General features: G+C 38.8%; 1 protein-coding gene across 1 annotated transcript; it reads left to right on the top strand.

Annotated features, from left to right (window-relative positions):
* Positions 1-12252: 12252 nt before the first annotated feature.
* LOC142519368 (uncharacterized) lies at positions 12253-14887 on the top strand. The gene has a single exon (XM_075622364.1). The coding sequence runs from the start codon at positions 12335-12337 to the stop codon at positions 14378-14380; it is 2046 nt and encodes a 681-aa protein (XP_075478479.1). The 5' UTR covers positions 12253-12334; the 3' UTR covers positions 14381-14887.
* Positions 14888-15688: the final 801 nt, after the last annotated feature.

Raw genomic sequence — 15688 nt, 5'->3', positions numbered from 1 at the left:
GTTTGAGACCATACAAAGATTTGTTCAACCTGCAAACCAAGTTCTCTTTGTCTTTTTTCGCAAAACCTTCTGGCTGGAGCATATAGATTTCTTCTTCAAGATCTCCATGAAGAAATGCTGTTTTCACATCTAGATGTTCTAGATGTAGGTTGTGGGGCCTTTAGCTCCTAATCGTTTTCACAACACAATCTGATTAGGGTTAAATAATTTATTTCAGCGGAAAACGAGTTTAAATTTTCTTTACAATGAGCTCAAAATATTTCTTCTATAATTTGAATACTAAAAATAGTATTTTATCTCATATCATAAAACTCGCCCACACATGATCAAAACCAATCATATACAAATAACTCATATCCTCGGGACATGCCCCGGTATATAAATACATATATATATATATATAATGGGAACAAAACATAAAACCTCAGCCCAAACTGTGACTCCCTCCAGAAGTACCCTCTCCGGCCTCCTGATATCCTGGAGTACCTGCCATTGTCCACATACAAAGACAACAACAGCCCCCCTTGGGGGTGAGCAAAGCTCCGTATGGAACAACCATCATATATACCACAAGTATCTAAACAATGATATATGGTATGCAATGCATGTATGTCGTGGAGATATCAGGTCAAATGCCCATCCACTGAGCACATGTCAGAATCAAACGAATCGCTATCAAATCAATGCTCGAGCTGGCACACCGGCCTCAATCAGGGATACTCGTATGATAGCGTCGACAAAGCGCCATCAAATCCCTAATCTCAATCAATCGTCGGGGCCACAAATGTCTATGTTTTAAGGGTCATGTAATACCAAACATAGCATTGTGTTCACAAACCCCAGAATCCAATCAAATCATATCAGGGTATCCAAGGATCATAGCTCAACGTGCATGTCATGTATCGATGTATGCATCAAACGATGTGTGTTAACAAAACATTTATTTTATACATCGATATTCAAATCACAATGTCATGTATGCCACATAAACTCAACAAATAAGGCATATAGACATGTATTCTCATTCCAATCAATCAAACCAATCCAACATATATCATATAATACAGATACATGTCGTATGTTACCCGGTCGCAACATACCTCAATTCTTCGTTCCAGTTGATGTAGCTTGAAGATATCAGTATAATAATCTATCTATATCAATAACATATTCATTTCAATCAACAACATGATTCAAAATCAATAATATAAGTTCCAAATATCTTTTGAAAATTTGAAAATTTATATCAAATCCAATTCATAACATAATTCAATTCCGACATCAAAACTTAGTTTCTTGTCGGTTATTCTACCACATATAGAAATCTCGACTTCAAATACATGCTATTTCAACACTTTCATATTTAGAGCTGCTGAAACTAGAAGAAATTTAGCTCAAAAGGAAGCTATCGACGCGAAGATTCCGAATCTATAATTTGTTTCGCGTTTGGACAACGTTTCAAAGTCGATTCGGACGAAAGAAATCGATTTTCCTTTCTTTCCCTCGAAGTTAGTTGAAAAGGAATGAATAAGAAATGAATCAAAAGACTCATTCTTATCTCCACCGCACTCGCGCTCGGGCGGTAGAATTCTCGCGCCCGAGCGCGAGACATTCTGTCCCCGAGTTTACTTACACCGCGCTCGGGCGGTCACAAACTACCGCTCGGGCGCAGAATGTTCTGTCCAAGCACGTTCTTATTCTATATTGGCGCTCGGGCGGTCATTTTCTACGGCTCGGACGCCACACGTTTTGTCCAAATAATTTGGTTTTGTATTATATTGGCGTCCGGCTTCTCCACTCGAGTTTTTACAACTACAATTCTGTTAATTAATCAATATCTAGTACGATATTTCATTATTAACACTTATTTTCTCATTTTCCATTGTCATGAAATACCTCATATACATAATCACATGACAATTTCATTAATTATCGATAATCAACATAGGATTTACGATAATACGATACACGGTCCCTACATTTCTCCCCCACTTAAAAGATTTCGTCCTCGAAATCTCAAACATCTCTATATACATAACATTGGCAAACATATATATGTCACCAGTTATAGTACATATCAAAACTAAAATCAGTAAACAGATCAGTATACATTGAATACAATGGAACATGTGGAATAGTATCAAACAAATGCGGATATGAATCTCGCATCTTGCTTTCCAATTCCCACGTTGATTCCTCCACACCATGTCGTGTCCATTGTACTCGAACTAAAGAAATCGATTTATTTCGCAATCTCTTCTCCTTTCGATCCATAATGCGAACAGGTTGTTCAACATAGGAAAGAGAATGATCAAGTTCAACCTCATCAGGTGCAAGTACATGTGATGGATCTGGTTCATATTTTCTCAGCATAGAAACATGAAATACATCGTGAATGACAGATAAAGATGGTGGCAATGCCAATCGATAAGCAAGATCCCCAACTCGATCAAGAATCCAGTATGGACCAATATATCGAGGAGATAATTTACCTCGCATGCCAAATCGAACAGTGCCTCTAAAGGGAGATATTTTCAAAAAAACTTTATCACCTTTCTGGAATTCTAAGGGTCGTCTTTGTTTATTCGCATAACTCGTTTGACAATCCTGAGCAGCTTTCATTCGCTATCGAATCAACTGAACCTTATCATTCATTTCCTGTATCATTTCAGGTCCAGTCAATTGTCTCTCACCAATTTCATCCCAGAATAACGGTGATCTACGACATCTCCCATATAGAGCTTCAAACAGTGCCATACCAATAGTTGTTTGAAAACTATTATTATAAGAAAATTCAACCAATGGTAAGGCATCTTGCCATCCTATTCTGAAATCCATCACAATCGCATGCAACATATCTTCCAATGTTTGAATTGTACGCTCAGTCTGGCCCGGTTTGAGGATGATAAGCAGTACTCATAGGAAAACGCGTACCCATCGCTTCCTGGAAACTACCCCAGAATTTAGAAGTAAACCTGGGATCACGATCAGATACAATTGAGACTGGCACACCGTGCAGTCTCACAATATTCTCGATGTATAAACGGGCCATTCTCTTATAAGGATAAGTCTGCTCATACGGAATAAAATGTACAGATTTCGAAAGCCGATCAATAATAACCCAAATAGCATCACCGCCTTTGGGCGAACGAGGTAAATGAGTCACAAAATCCATAGGAATATGTTCCCAATTCCATTTCGGGATTTCGAGACTATGAAGCAATCCTCCAGGTTTCATTCTCTCGGCTTTCACTTGCTGGCAGACAAAATATTTCGAAATAAACTCAGCAATGTCCTTCTTCATACGTTTCCACCAGAATTGAGGTCTCAATGTCAAATACATTTTTCGACCTCCAGGGTGAATACTGTATTTGCTACAATGTGCTTCTCGAAGAAGGGCAGATTTCAAATCAGAATCATTAGGGACTACCAGCCGACCATTAAGTCGTAAAGAACCATCAGAAGAAATCTGGAATCCAGAATGATGTCCTGCAGATACAAGTTCTTTCGACTTTTGGATCTGAGCATCGCTTCGTTGGGCCTTTCGTGTTTTCAATATCAAGTTCGGCTCAATTTGCAATGCTGAGACAGTGACAAAATTCCAATTCGAGTGAAAAGACCAGCCAGAAGTACATATATCCTCATGTACCTTGGCGACACAAACAGAAGCTAGAACAGAATCATAAACTTTCTGACTAAGGGCATCCGCAGTAACATTCACCGATCCAGGGTGATATTGAATCTCACAATCAAAATCCTTCAGGAGATCCATCCACCTGCGTTGCCTCATATTCAAAACAGATTGAGAAAAGAGATATTTCAGACTCTTATGATCTGAATAGATAAAAAACTTTTCTCCGTACAAATAATGGCGCCAACTCTTCAAAGCAATTACAATGGCGGCCAATTCAAGATCATGAACATGATAACGAGTTTCATGAGATTTCAATTGACGAGACGCATAAGCAATCACTTTGCCGTGTTGCATCAGAACACAGCCCAAACCTTTACCAGACGCATCTGTACACACTACAAATCCTCTGGTACCTGAGGGAATAGTAAGCACAGGTGTTGTGGTCAATCTCGTCTTCAATTCAAGAAAACTAGCTTCACATTCATCTGACCAAATGAATCGCTGATTCTTCTGTGTCAGTTGAGTAATAGGTTTAGCTATTTTCAAAAATCCTTCAATAAAACGACGATAATATCCAGCTAAACCCATGAAGCTACGGATCTCAGGAACATTCGTAGGTCTTGGCCAATCCAATACAGCTTCGACCTTAGCAGGATCAACAGATATGCCATGTCTCGAAATGACGTGGCCCAAAAATATCACTTTGTCCATCCAGAATTCACATTTGGACAATTTAGCATATAAATGACTAGTACGAAGAGTTTGAAGTATCAGTCTCAGATGTTCAGCATGCTCCTTTTTTGATTTCGAATATACAAAAATATCATCAATAAAGACGATAACGAATCGGTCAAGATAATCTCGAAAGACACGATTCATTAGATCCATAAAGACAGCAGGAGCATTCGTGAGACCAAAAGGCATAACCAAAAACTCATAGTGGCCAAACCTCATACGAAAAGCAGTTTTAGGCACATCTTCGTCTCTAACTCGTACTTGATGATATCCAAAACGAATATCAATCTTAGAGTAAACAGAAGTACCCTGAAGCTGATCAAATAAATCATCAATACGAGGAAGTGAGTACTTTTTTTTAACAGTAGCCCGATTCAGTTGTCTATAGTCGATACACATTCGCATAGTACCATCTTTCTTTCGAACAAATAAAACTGGAGCTCCCCAAGTTGATACACTCGGTCGAATATATCCCTTATCGAGAAGATCCTGTAATTATTCTTTCAATTCCAATGGTGCCATGCGATAGGGAGCTTTAGATATGGGAGCAGTCGCCGGCACAAGATCAATACTAAACTCAACTTCTCGGTGAGGAGAAAAATCAGGAATCTCATCGGGAAATACATCTGGAAACACTTTTGCAACAGGAATCTCAGATAAAGAAGGCTCCTTCTTAAAGACATCAATAGCGTAGATAAGATAACCCTCATCTCCGCTAGTCAAAAATCGAGACATTTCCAAAGATGATACCAATGGAATTTTGGCTTGAGAACCCTTGCCATAAAAATTCCACTTGGGTCCATCAACAGGACGAAATCGAACCACTCCATGAAAACAATCCACAGTAGCTCGATTTGTCGTCAAGATATCCATGCCAACAATACAATCAAAGTCGTGCATTGGAAGGACAATCAAATTCAAGAACATCACATTATCCTCGTATATCAGTACACAATTATGCACAACTTGCTCAGACAAAATAATCTTTCCTGCTGGCATGGCTATCGATAATGTATCATACAATGGGGTACACTCGATACCGTGAGATGCAACAAATGCATGAGATATGAATGAGTGAGATGCTCATGTATCAAATAAAACACTTGCAGGATAATCGCAAAGCATGCAAATACCTGCAATCACACCACCAGGAGCTTCTTTCGCCTGATCCTCAGTCATAGCATACACTCGAACTTGAGGAGGGACTTGGGCACTCAGACCACTAGGTCCTCGATATCGTGGAACATTTGACTGCTGAAAAGAAGGAATAGGAACAACATGTCTCATCATATTGGGGCCACCTCTAAATCCTGGCTGGGGTTGAGAAGAAGTCGTACCCCTGTTCGAACATACTCGAGAGAAATGGCCTTCCTGCCCACACTGATAACAAGTACCAAACATACCTCGACACTGCTCGATAGTATGTTTGCCTCCACAATGACTACAATAAGGAGCAATCACAGAACTCCCTCTATGGGATCCACTGAAACTCGAATAAGATGAAGAAACAGTAGAACCAGTCTTCTAAAACTTCTTAACTCTCGGACGCAAGGTAGGCTGCTGAGCTGACACTGGAGGTGAAGGAGTATACTGTGGACCTCCTCGCCTTAGTCCCGCTTCGACTGCCTTTGCTCGTTCAACTGCCTCTGCGTAGCTCGTAGGCAATCCTGAAATGACAAAAGTATATATAGCAGGATGCAATCCATTCACAAACCTGTTATATTTTGCTTTTGCATTCGCAGCTACGTGAGGTGCATACTTCAACAAAGTCGAAAACTTCGAAGCATATTCTGCAACAGTCATCGTTCCCTGTTGTAGACTATTAAATTCATTCTCTTGGGCAGTATAATAAGAAGGAGAGGAATACTGCTCCAAAAACAGTCCCTTGAAGACATCTCATGTGACTTCAATCCAGGCTTCTTTCAATCCAATCTCAGCGGCTTCCCACCAAGATTTTGCTCGGTCTTTCAACTGATAGAGAGCAAGTTTCAGTCTACGAGCCTTGGAATATTCAAAAATATTAAACAAATGCTCGATATCCTTTAACCAAGTCTCTGCTCTTTCTGCACTCTCAGTGCCAAAGAATCTCGGTGGTTTCAGATCCTGGAATCGAGCCATCACTATATCCATGGACAATCCTTCAAATTGCCCAACTATCCTCTCAGTACTTCTACTCGCAGTACTTCCACACACAAAGACAACAACAGCCCCCCTTGGGGGTGAGCAAAGCTCCGTATGGAACAACCATCATATATACCACAAGTATCTAAACAATGATATATGGTATGCAATTCATGTATGTCGTGGAGGTATCAAGTCAAATTCCTATCCACTGAGCACATGTCAGAATCAAACGAATCGCTATCAAATCAATGCTCGAGCTGGCACACCGGCCTCAATCAGGGATACTAGTATGATAGCGTCGACAAAGCGCCATCAAATCCCTAATCTCAATCAATCGTCGGGGCCACAACTGTCTATGTTTTAAGGGTCATGTAGTACCAAACATAGCATTGTGTTCACAAATCCCAGAATCCACTCAAATCATATCAGGGTATCCAAGGATCATAGCTCAACGTGCATGTCATGTATCGATGTATGCATCAAACGATGTGTGTTAACAAAACATTTATTTTATACATCGATATTCAAATCACAATGTCATGTATACCACATAAACTCAACAAATAAGGCATATAGACATGTATTCTCATTCCAATCAATCAAACCAATCCAACATATATCATATAATACAGATACATGTCGTATGTTACCCGGTCGCAACATACCTCAATTCTTCGTTCCAGTTGATGTAGCTTGAAGATATTAGTATAATAATCTATCTACATCAATAACATATTCATTTCAATCAACAACATGATTCAAAATCAATAATATAAGTTCCAAATATCTTTTGAAACTTTGAAAATTTATATCAAATCCAATTCATAACATAATTCAATTCCGACATCAAAACTTAGTTTCTTGTCGGTTATTCTACCACATATAGGAATCTAGACTTCAAATACATGTTATTTCAACACTTTCATATTTAGATCTGCTGAAACTAGAAAAAATTTACCTCAAAAGGAAGCTCTCGACGCGAAGATTCCGAAGCTATAATTTGTTTCACGTTTGGACAATGTTTCGAAGTCGATTCGGACGAAAGAAATCGATTTTCCTTTCTTTCCCTCGAAGTTTGCTGAAAAGGAATGAATAAGAAATGAATCAAAAGACTCATTCTTATCTCCACCGCACTTGCGCTCGGGCGGTAGAATTCTCGCGCCCGAGGCGAGACATTCTGTCCCCGAGTTTACTTACACCGCGCTCGGGCGGTCACAAACTACCGCTCGGGCGCGAAATGTTCTGTCCAAGCACGTTCTTATTCTATATTGGCGCTCGGGCGGTCATTTTCTACCGCTCGGGCGCCACACGTTCTGTCCAAATAATTTGGTTTTGTATTATATTGGCGTCCGGCTTCTCCACTCGAGTTTTTACAACTACAATTCTGTTAATTAATCAATATCTAGTACGATATTTCATTATTAACACTTATTTTCTCATTTTCCATTGTCATGAAATACTTCATATACATAATCACATGACAATTTCATAAATTATCGATAACCAACATAGGATTTACGATAATACGATACACGGTCCTTACATAGGTCATACATCGCACACAATGCCAACACCACTCTGACTGTTGTAAGCCAAATCATAGGAGAAAATATCTCATTGAAGTCAATGTCTTCTTTCTGAGCATATCCTTTTACCACCAACCTAGCACGATACCGCTCCACTTGGTTATTGCCATCACACTTGATCTTATAGACCCATCTGTTTCCAATGGCTTTCCTTCCTTATGGTAGTGTAACAAGATCCCAAGTTTTATTCATGTCTAATGCCTCTAATTCTTCTTGCATTGTTATCATCTACAAGGATACATCCGAGCTTTGAGTAGCCTCGTGGAAACTCGATGGCTCACCATCTTCTGATAATAGACAATATGCAATATTGCTTTCAGTGACATAATCTGAAAGCAATATTGCATATTGTCTATTATCAGAAGATGGTGAGCCATCGAGTTTCCACGAGGCTACTCAAAGTGGTCTTCTGTCTCGAGTTGACTGCCTCACATTAGAAACCTCATACTCAACATGTTCTTGTTTTTCGTGCTCTCGTACTGCTTCACAAGAATTTTGACCTTCGTCTGTCTTATTTTCCACCTGAAATATAGTAGTTTCTGAATTCGACGTGCCTTTTTCTCCCTTTACTTTATCTTCCTAGAAAATAACATCCCTGCTGATGACAAGCTTGTGAACAGTAGGATCCCACAAGCGAAACCCCTTTACTCCATCAGCATAACCCAAGAAGATACATTTTCTGGATTTCGAATCCAACTTCGATCTTTCTTGCTCATTGTACAGAACGTACACAGGACTTCCAAATGTATGCAAATGAGAATAATCTGTCGGCTTTCCAGTCCATATCTCCATCGGAGTCTTCAGATCAATTGCCATGAAGGAGAACGATTGATAATATAACAAGCGATTTTGACTGCCTCTGCCCAAAATGACTTTTCTAGACCTGCAGTCATCAACATAGCTCTTGTTCTGTCCAACAAGGTCCTGTCCATCCGCTCCGCCATTCCATTCTGTTGAGGTGTGTAAGCCATCGTGAACTGTCTCTTGATGCCCTCATGTTGACAATATGCATCAAATTCATCACTGGTATATTCTCCTCCATTGTCAGTCCTCAAACACTTGATTTTCTTTTCAGAATCAAGTTCAACCCGCGCTTTGAAATCTTTGAATATCTGGAAAACATCTGATTTTTTCTTGATTGGATACACCGAACATCTCCTAGAGAAATCATCAATGAACGAGACAAAGTATCTCGCTCCTCCCAGGGATACAACCGGTGCTTGCCAAACATCCGAATGAATCAGCTCCAATATGCTTTGGCTCATGGCAGTAGAAGTGCCAAACTTTAATCTGTGTTGTTTACTGATAACACAATGTTCACAAAAGGGTAATGACACTTTTATAAGTCCCGGCAGCAGCTTCCGTTCTGAGAGAATTTTCAACCCTCGTTCTGACATATGCCCGAGCTTTCTATGCCATAACACCATTAATTCTTCTCCTGAACCAATTGATGCAATAGCTAGTTCTGCCTCTTTGTGTGTTTCTCCCAAAAGTACATACAGATTTGCAGCAACCTTTTCCGCCTTCATAACCACAAGCGCGCCCTTCACAATTTTAATGATCCCGTTCTCGATACGAGTTTTGCACCCGATGTCATCCAATTGCCCCAAGGACAAAACATTTTTCGTCAGTCCCTTCACATGTCGTACCTTCTGTATGGTGCGAATGGTGCCATCAAACATTTTAATTTTGATAGTACCGACCCCAGCGATTTCCAAGGCATGATCATTTTCCATAAATACAGATCCTCTTGAGATTGGTTCATAATGATCAAACCATTCTCTTCGAGACGTCATGTGCCACGTCGCTCCTGAATCCATAATCCATGTATCACAAAATTTGTGTCTGCCTTCTGCAACTGTTGCTGCTTCGCTGAATAATATTTCACCACTGCCTGAAGTACTAGCCACATTTCCTTGAGAACTTTTATCGATACTCGTACACTCTTTCTTGAAGTGCCCTTTACCGCCACATTTAAAGCAGTAAATATTTTTCTTCTTACTTCTTGACTTTGATCTACCTCGCCTTTGGCTCCCACTGGAGTCACAGTTCATGAATCTTCCTCTTATCATCGGTAACGCCTCTGCCTGCTTTGATGTTACCAACCTATCTTCCTTATTCTTGCGCCGGCTTTCTTCTCCGAGAACCGCAGTTAAGACATCGTCGAATCTTAGAAAGCCCATAAGAATATTGTTGGTAATGTTGATGATAAGTTGATCATATGAATCTGGTAGACTTTGAAGTAGAAGCTCCGCACGTTCATTTTCCCATATTTTATGCCCCATGGAAGTGAGTAGGGCAAATAGAGTATTTAGTGTGTTGATATGGTCGGTAATCGATGAAGATTCCGTCATCCGAAGAGTATAAAGCCTTCTCTTTAGGAAAATAATGTTGTGTAGTAACTTGACCTCGTACATCTTTGTCAGAGTATCCCAGATAACTTTGGCTGTTTTTATCTCAGAGATACTTGACAAAACTTCGTCTGCTATAGCCAAGTGTAAATTGGCAACAGCATTATCATTCATCTAATTCCACTTTCCATCATCCGTAATCTCCACCGGTCTATCTCCAATAGCCGCCAAGCAATTTTTCTTTCTTAAAACTGCTTGTATCTTTATTTTCCACATCATAAAATTGCTTCCATTGAACTTTGCTATCTCGTACCTTCTCGCCATTATGTCTACAACAATTTTAGTATACCGGACAAAATAATCCCGCCTTAAATAAAAAATCTCAAAAAATCTTTTCTGATGTGGAAGATCAGTCTAGGCTGCAACCACAGAGCATACTCAGAAGTTTAAGAAATTTTAAACCAATGCTCTGATATCACTTGTTGGTCCCACGTGCGGAATTTGAGATAATAAATCCGAAAATAAAGAATAAACTGGACACCGAGATTTACGTGGAAAACCCCTAAAAATTATTAGGGTAAAAACCATGGGCAAGATGAAAAGAATTTCACTATAATATTTTGTGGTGTACAACTCACTCACTGTGTTTCCAAAGAGAACACACTCTCTTAATACAGGAGAACAAACACCTCACAAATATTATAGAATTAAGCACTCAAATGCTTATAAGACGAGAGAAAACTCGAAGAATGGATGATTTCAGAATAAAAGAGGGAGCTCTATTTATAGATCCCCTTGTCCGTGTGAAAACGCGTTAAAAACGCGTTCTTTAAATTTCCTACGTAATTTCCGTCACCAACCCTATTAAATGATTGCCGACCATCACGTTTAAAATTCAGCCAATATTCTTTCTTCGACTTTTCTCTACCGACATGTTACAGGTCAAAAAACGATGATTTCAAAGCTCCTACGGTTACACTGCATTTTGTTGGTGCAGATTTGAAGTTGAATTCGGCCAACACTTTTTGTTAAGGTTGCCGAGGATGTCCACTGCTTAGGAATTTTGCCACATGATGGTGTAGCAATCTTAGGTAATTTGGCGCAGATAAATTTCTTGGTGGTCTTTGATTTGAATAAAAAGGCCATCTCTTTTCAATCAACCGATTGCAGCAAAATGTAGATGGCTTAATCTGAATTCATAGTTTATGGTGGTTCATTTGTTGTGAGAGCAAAGATAATTTCGCTTAGTCCAAAGCTGGCAAATTAACCAGTTATACATACATATATTTCAATTAATTCATAGTCCAAACTTCAACCATGGAGAACTTAAATATTTAACTTGACATTGGACTTGGTATACTTAACATATGTTTTTTTATATAGATATAATTTATCTCGCCCCGTCTTATGTTATTATGCAAAGTATCCATCCCATATCAGCTCAAAACGTAAGGCTAATTTTTCATATAAGACCGCGATTAATTTTTCAAAATATTAACCGACCGCATATGGCAATTCGGTTTGAATTTTTTTAAAAAAACCGCAAAACTGCACCGTGATCACCCCTAACTGTCATTGTTGTCTGATTAACTTTTGAGATATTATCCTAAGTGTAATGTTGAGCTAATCATGTCCTAGTTATTTGAATCCATGACATAAGATCTTCTACAATCTTCTCCCATATTAGATAGAAATTGCTAGGATATAAACTCGTTATCACCATATGTATATTGTTTACCACTTAAATAGAGAATGTCAACATAAAAACATTTAACTAATAGAAACATCCAAAATTTGTTCACAAAAGTTACTATAAATTCAAATACAAAATCATATTAAGTTAATTGCTTAGAAATAAAAGAAAAACCTTAAAATATTTTCTAGTGTAATTTTGTTTTATTTATATGTTTTTAATGATGATTTTTATTATTAGAACTTTTTTTTTTTTTAAAAAAAAAGTTATTCTTTCTAACATTTATGGTGAGCCTATGATTGCAAACTACAGATTCAGGCTATCCACTGGCAAAATCTTAGGTAATGCGTGGGCTGTGTTTCGTTGTTTAAGCGTCGAAGGCAGCCCAGTATTCCGCTGGAACTCAGAAATCACGGGTTGTTTCAAGAAACGTGATGTTATTAGCGCGCGCAAGTTGTTTGATAGAATGCCCCGTAAGAATGTCGTCACGTGGAACTGCATGATTTCGGGGTACATTAAAAACGGGATGCTTAATGAAGCTCGTGAGGTTTTTGATTCGATGCCGGATAAGAATGTAGTTTCTTCGACTTCCATGTTGAATGGGTATGCTAAAAACGGAAGGTTGGAAGAGGCCAGAAGATTGTTTGATGCAGTCGAAAGAAAGAATGCCGTTTGCTGGAATTGTATGATTTCTGGGTATGTGAGCAACGGCAGAATGGATGAGGCTAGAATGCTCTTTGGCGCAATGCAGTTGAAGAATGATGTTTCTTGTTCTATAATGGTAGAAGGGTACTTTAGATATGAGTTTGTGAGTGAAGCTGAGCGTTTGTTTGCAGAAGCTTCAAGTAAAAGTGTGTTGCTTTGCAATGCTATGCTGGCTGGGTATACTGAAACAGGGAACATTGACAAGTCATATAAATTGTTTATGAAAATGGCCAAACGTGATGTTGCATCTTGGACTTGTATGATAAAAGGATTCATGAGAGTGGGGGAGGTGGAAAGAGCTAGGAGATTGTTTGAGGAAATGCCTGAAAAGGACGTTGTGTCTTGGACTGTAATGATTCAGGGTTATTTGGATCACAAAAGAATTCACTTGGCTCAAGAGTTATTTGACAAAATGCCATATCGGGATATTGTAGCATGGAACTTGATGCTTACTGGTTATGTCCAAAATGCAAAAGTTGAAGATGCCCTTGATTTCTTCATGAGAATGCCTGAGCGAAATGTAGTTTCCTGGAATCTGATGCTACGAGGATATCTTCAGCAAGATGATATGACTGGTGCACACAAATTTTTTCACGGGATACCTCAGAAAGATGGGACCTCATGGAACACTCTTATATCTGGGTATCAAAGTGAGAAGGCATTAATTTTATACATACAGATGTTGTACACAGGATTCAAACCTGATCAGGGTACTTTATCCAGTGTCATATCCGTTTGTGGCTTTCTTGCAATACAAGGATGGGGAAAAGCAATGCATGTTTTTGTTTTCAAGATTGGATATGAAAATGATTGCATTGTAATGAGTTCATTAATATCAATGTATTCTCGATGCGGCTTCATAGGTGATGCCACTCTTGTCTTCCAAACAATGCAAAGACGAGATACAGTAGCATGGAATGCCATCATCATGGCAATAGCACATCATTATTCTGCAATGAACGCCCTTGATATTTTCCCCTGTATGATTCATGCTGGATTTCATCCTGATCATGCCACATTCTTAATCCTCTTGACTACGTGTGCCCATTCTGGACTTGTCAACGAAGGTTGGAACTATTTAAAATCAATGGAGGGATGGAATCTGTCTCCCAAGCCGGAACACTATGCATCCATGGTTGATCTCCTTGGAAGATCGGGTTTACTTGCTGAAGCATTTGATTTAGTAGATCAATTACCTATTGATCTTCCTGCGTATGCTTGGGAGACATTGCTTTGTGCCTGTAGAATCCATGAAAATTATGAATTTAGTGATTTGATTGCTAACGAAATTTTGAACTGTCAACCTCATGATGTCGGAATATGTGTCCTTCAGTCAAATATATATTCTGCACGAGGATTATGGAAGGATGCCGCACTAGTTAGAGCCAAAGTGAAAGTCAATAAATTGAAAAAAGAGCTGGGATGTAGCTGGATCGATATAAATGGCAGCGTGTCTTGCTTCTCATGTAATGATAAGTCTCACGTTCAAACCAAGGACATCTACAAAGAATTGAAGGGTCTTACTGTACTTATCGACGAGGTTGGGGCGTAGACGAATTGAGTCTTTATTTTCAACATCGCTTCATAAGTAAAAGTTGTCCACAAAACGCGACTACGAAAAACAGAAACATAGCAGCAAGCAGGATGGAATTCCCGCATGCTTTCGTGCAACATCAGATTAGTTTCGAAAATAGCTTGCTTGAATACGGACGGAGAAGCTAAATCCATCGCAGACCTGTTGAAACACAAGACATATAAGATCATAAGTGTGAAGGCTCTAATCCAATGGATTGAAGAACTCATAATCACGGAAAACAAATCTGCAGGAATGTCCAAACCCGGAATGCGAGATTCTACTCTTGGAGCACCTTCAGCTCATGGTTGACAGAATGAAAGCTTGTGTAGAGACTTGAAATACTCTGATAATATAAATGATCGACCTGGCAACGTTTTATTTCAGCTGCCTATTTTTTATTTCCTTTTTCTTAGACTTCTCTACAACTTTTCTTTAGGTTTCCCTGTCGGCTATCATAGAAACAAATCAGTGCTGTCATAGAAACAAATCAGTGCTTATTCAATTTCTGCAATGTAAACAATTTAATCCAACTGATTCGATAATTTCATAAATAATTAAAAATTACTAGCAACTACTGTAACATGATGACACGATCGATTAGGGGGGGTAATCGTTGAGCTACAATAGCTCGGTTCTTGAAATATTGAACACCGATGAATTAAATCGAGTTTGGTGTTCAAACCAAGCGGAAGATACTCGAAATAATCCTTCATAGAAACCGATTAAATATTTTGTAAACCATTTAAAATATATGCAAGTTGAATGAGTAAAAATAGTTTGGTTGAAGCATTTTATCAAACACTTGGTATGCAATATTTTGGTATTTGAAAAACATATAAAATGATTCAACAATGCATCTTTAAAACTATGAAAATGATAAGTAAATGCAATAAACAAAAAGAGACAAATTTGTTTATGGATGTTCGGAGACTTCAAATGCTCCTACGTCACCCCTTCTTCCCCTTGGGAAGGATTCACTAGAATACTTTGATTTATACAACACCTTGTACAAACCCATTCAGCTAGGACTTACACCACTGCCTAAACTGAACTCCTAGCACTCAAGATTGTAGACAGCACCTCACAATCAGCATAATGTTTAACGTATCTTATGCAAAGACTACATACACAAGTTTATTGTCTTTGTGCAAGACTCACTCAACTAATATTTGAAGTTCAACTCTCTTGTATATGTGTGAGTGATTGTGTGTGAGGAATTTATCCTTTACAGTGTGCATCTCAAATGTATCCTCACACAAGGGCTTATGCTCTCAACTAGCAGGT

Source organism: Primulina tabacum, chromosome 11 (assembly GCF_025594145.1).
Source record: "Primulina tabacum isolate GXHZ01 chromosome 11, ASM2559414v2, whole genome shotgun sequence".
NCBI lineage: Eukaryota > Viridiplantae > Streptophyta > Magnoliopsida > Lamiales > Gesneriaceae > Primulina > Primulina tabacum.
This window is presented reverse-complemented; position numbering and strand designations above follow the sequence as displayed.

Bases quoted from the DNA above. Each gene is read 5' to 3' on its own strand.
- LOC142519368 (XM_075622364.1), top strand. From the start codon at position 12,335: ATGTTTTTAATGATGATTTTTATTATTAGAACTTTTTTTTTTTTTAAA.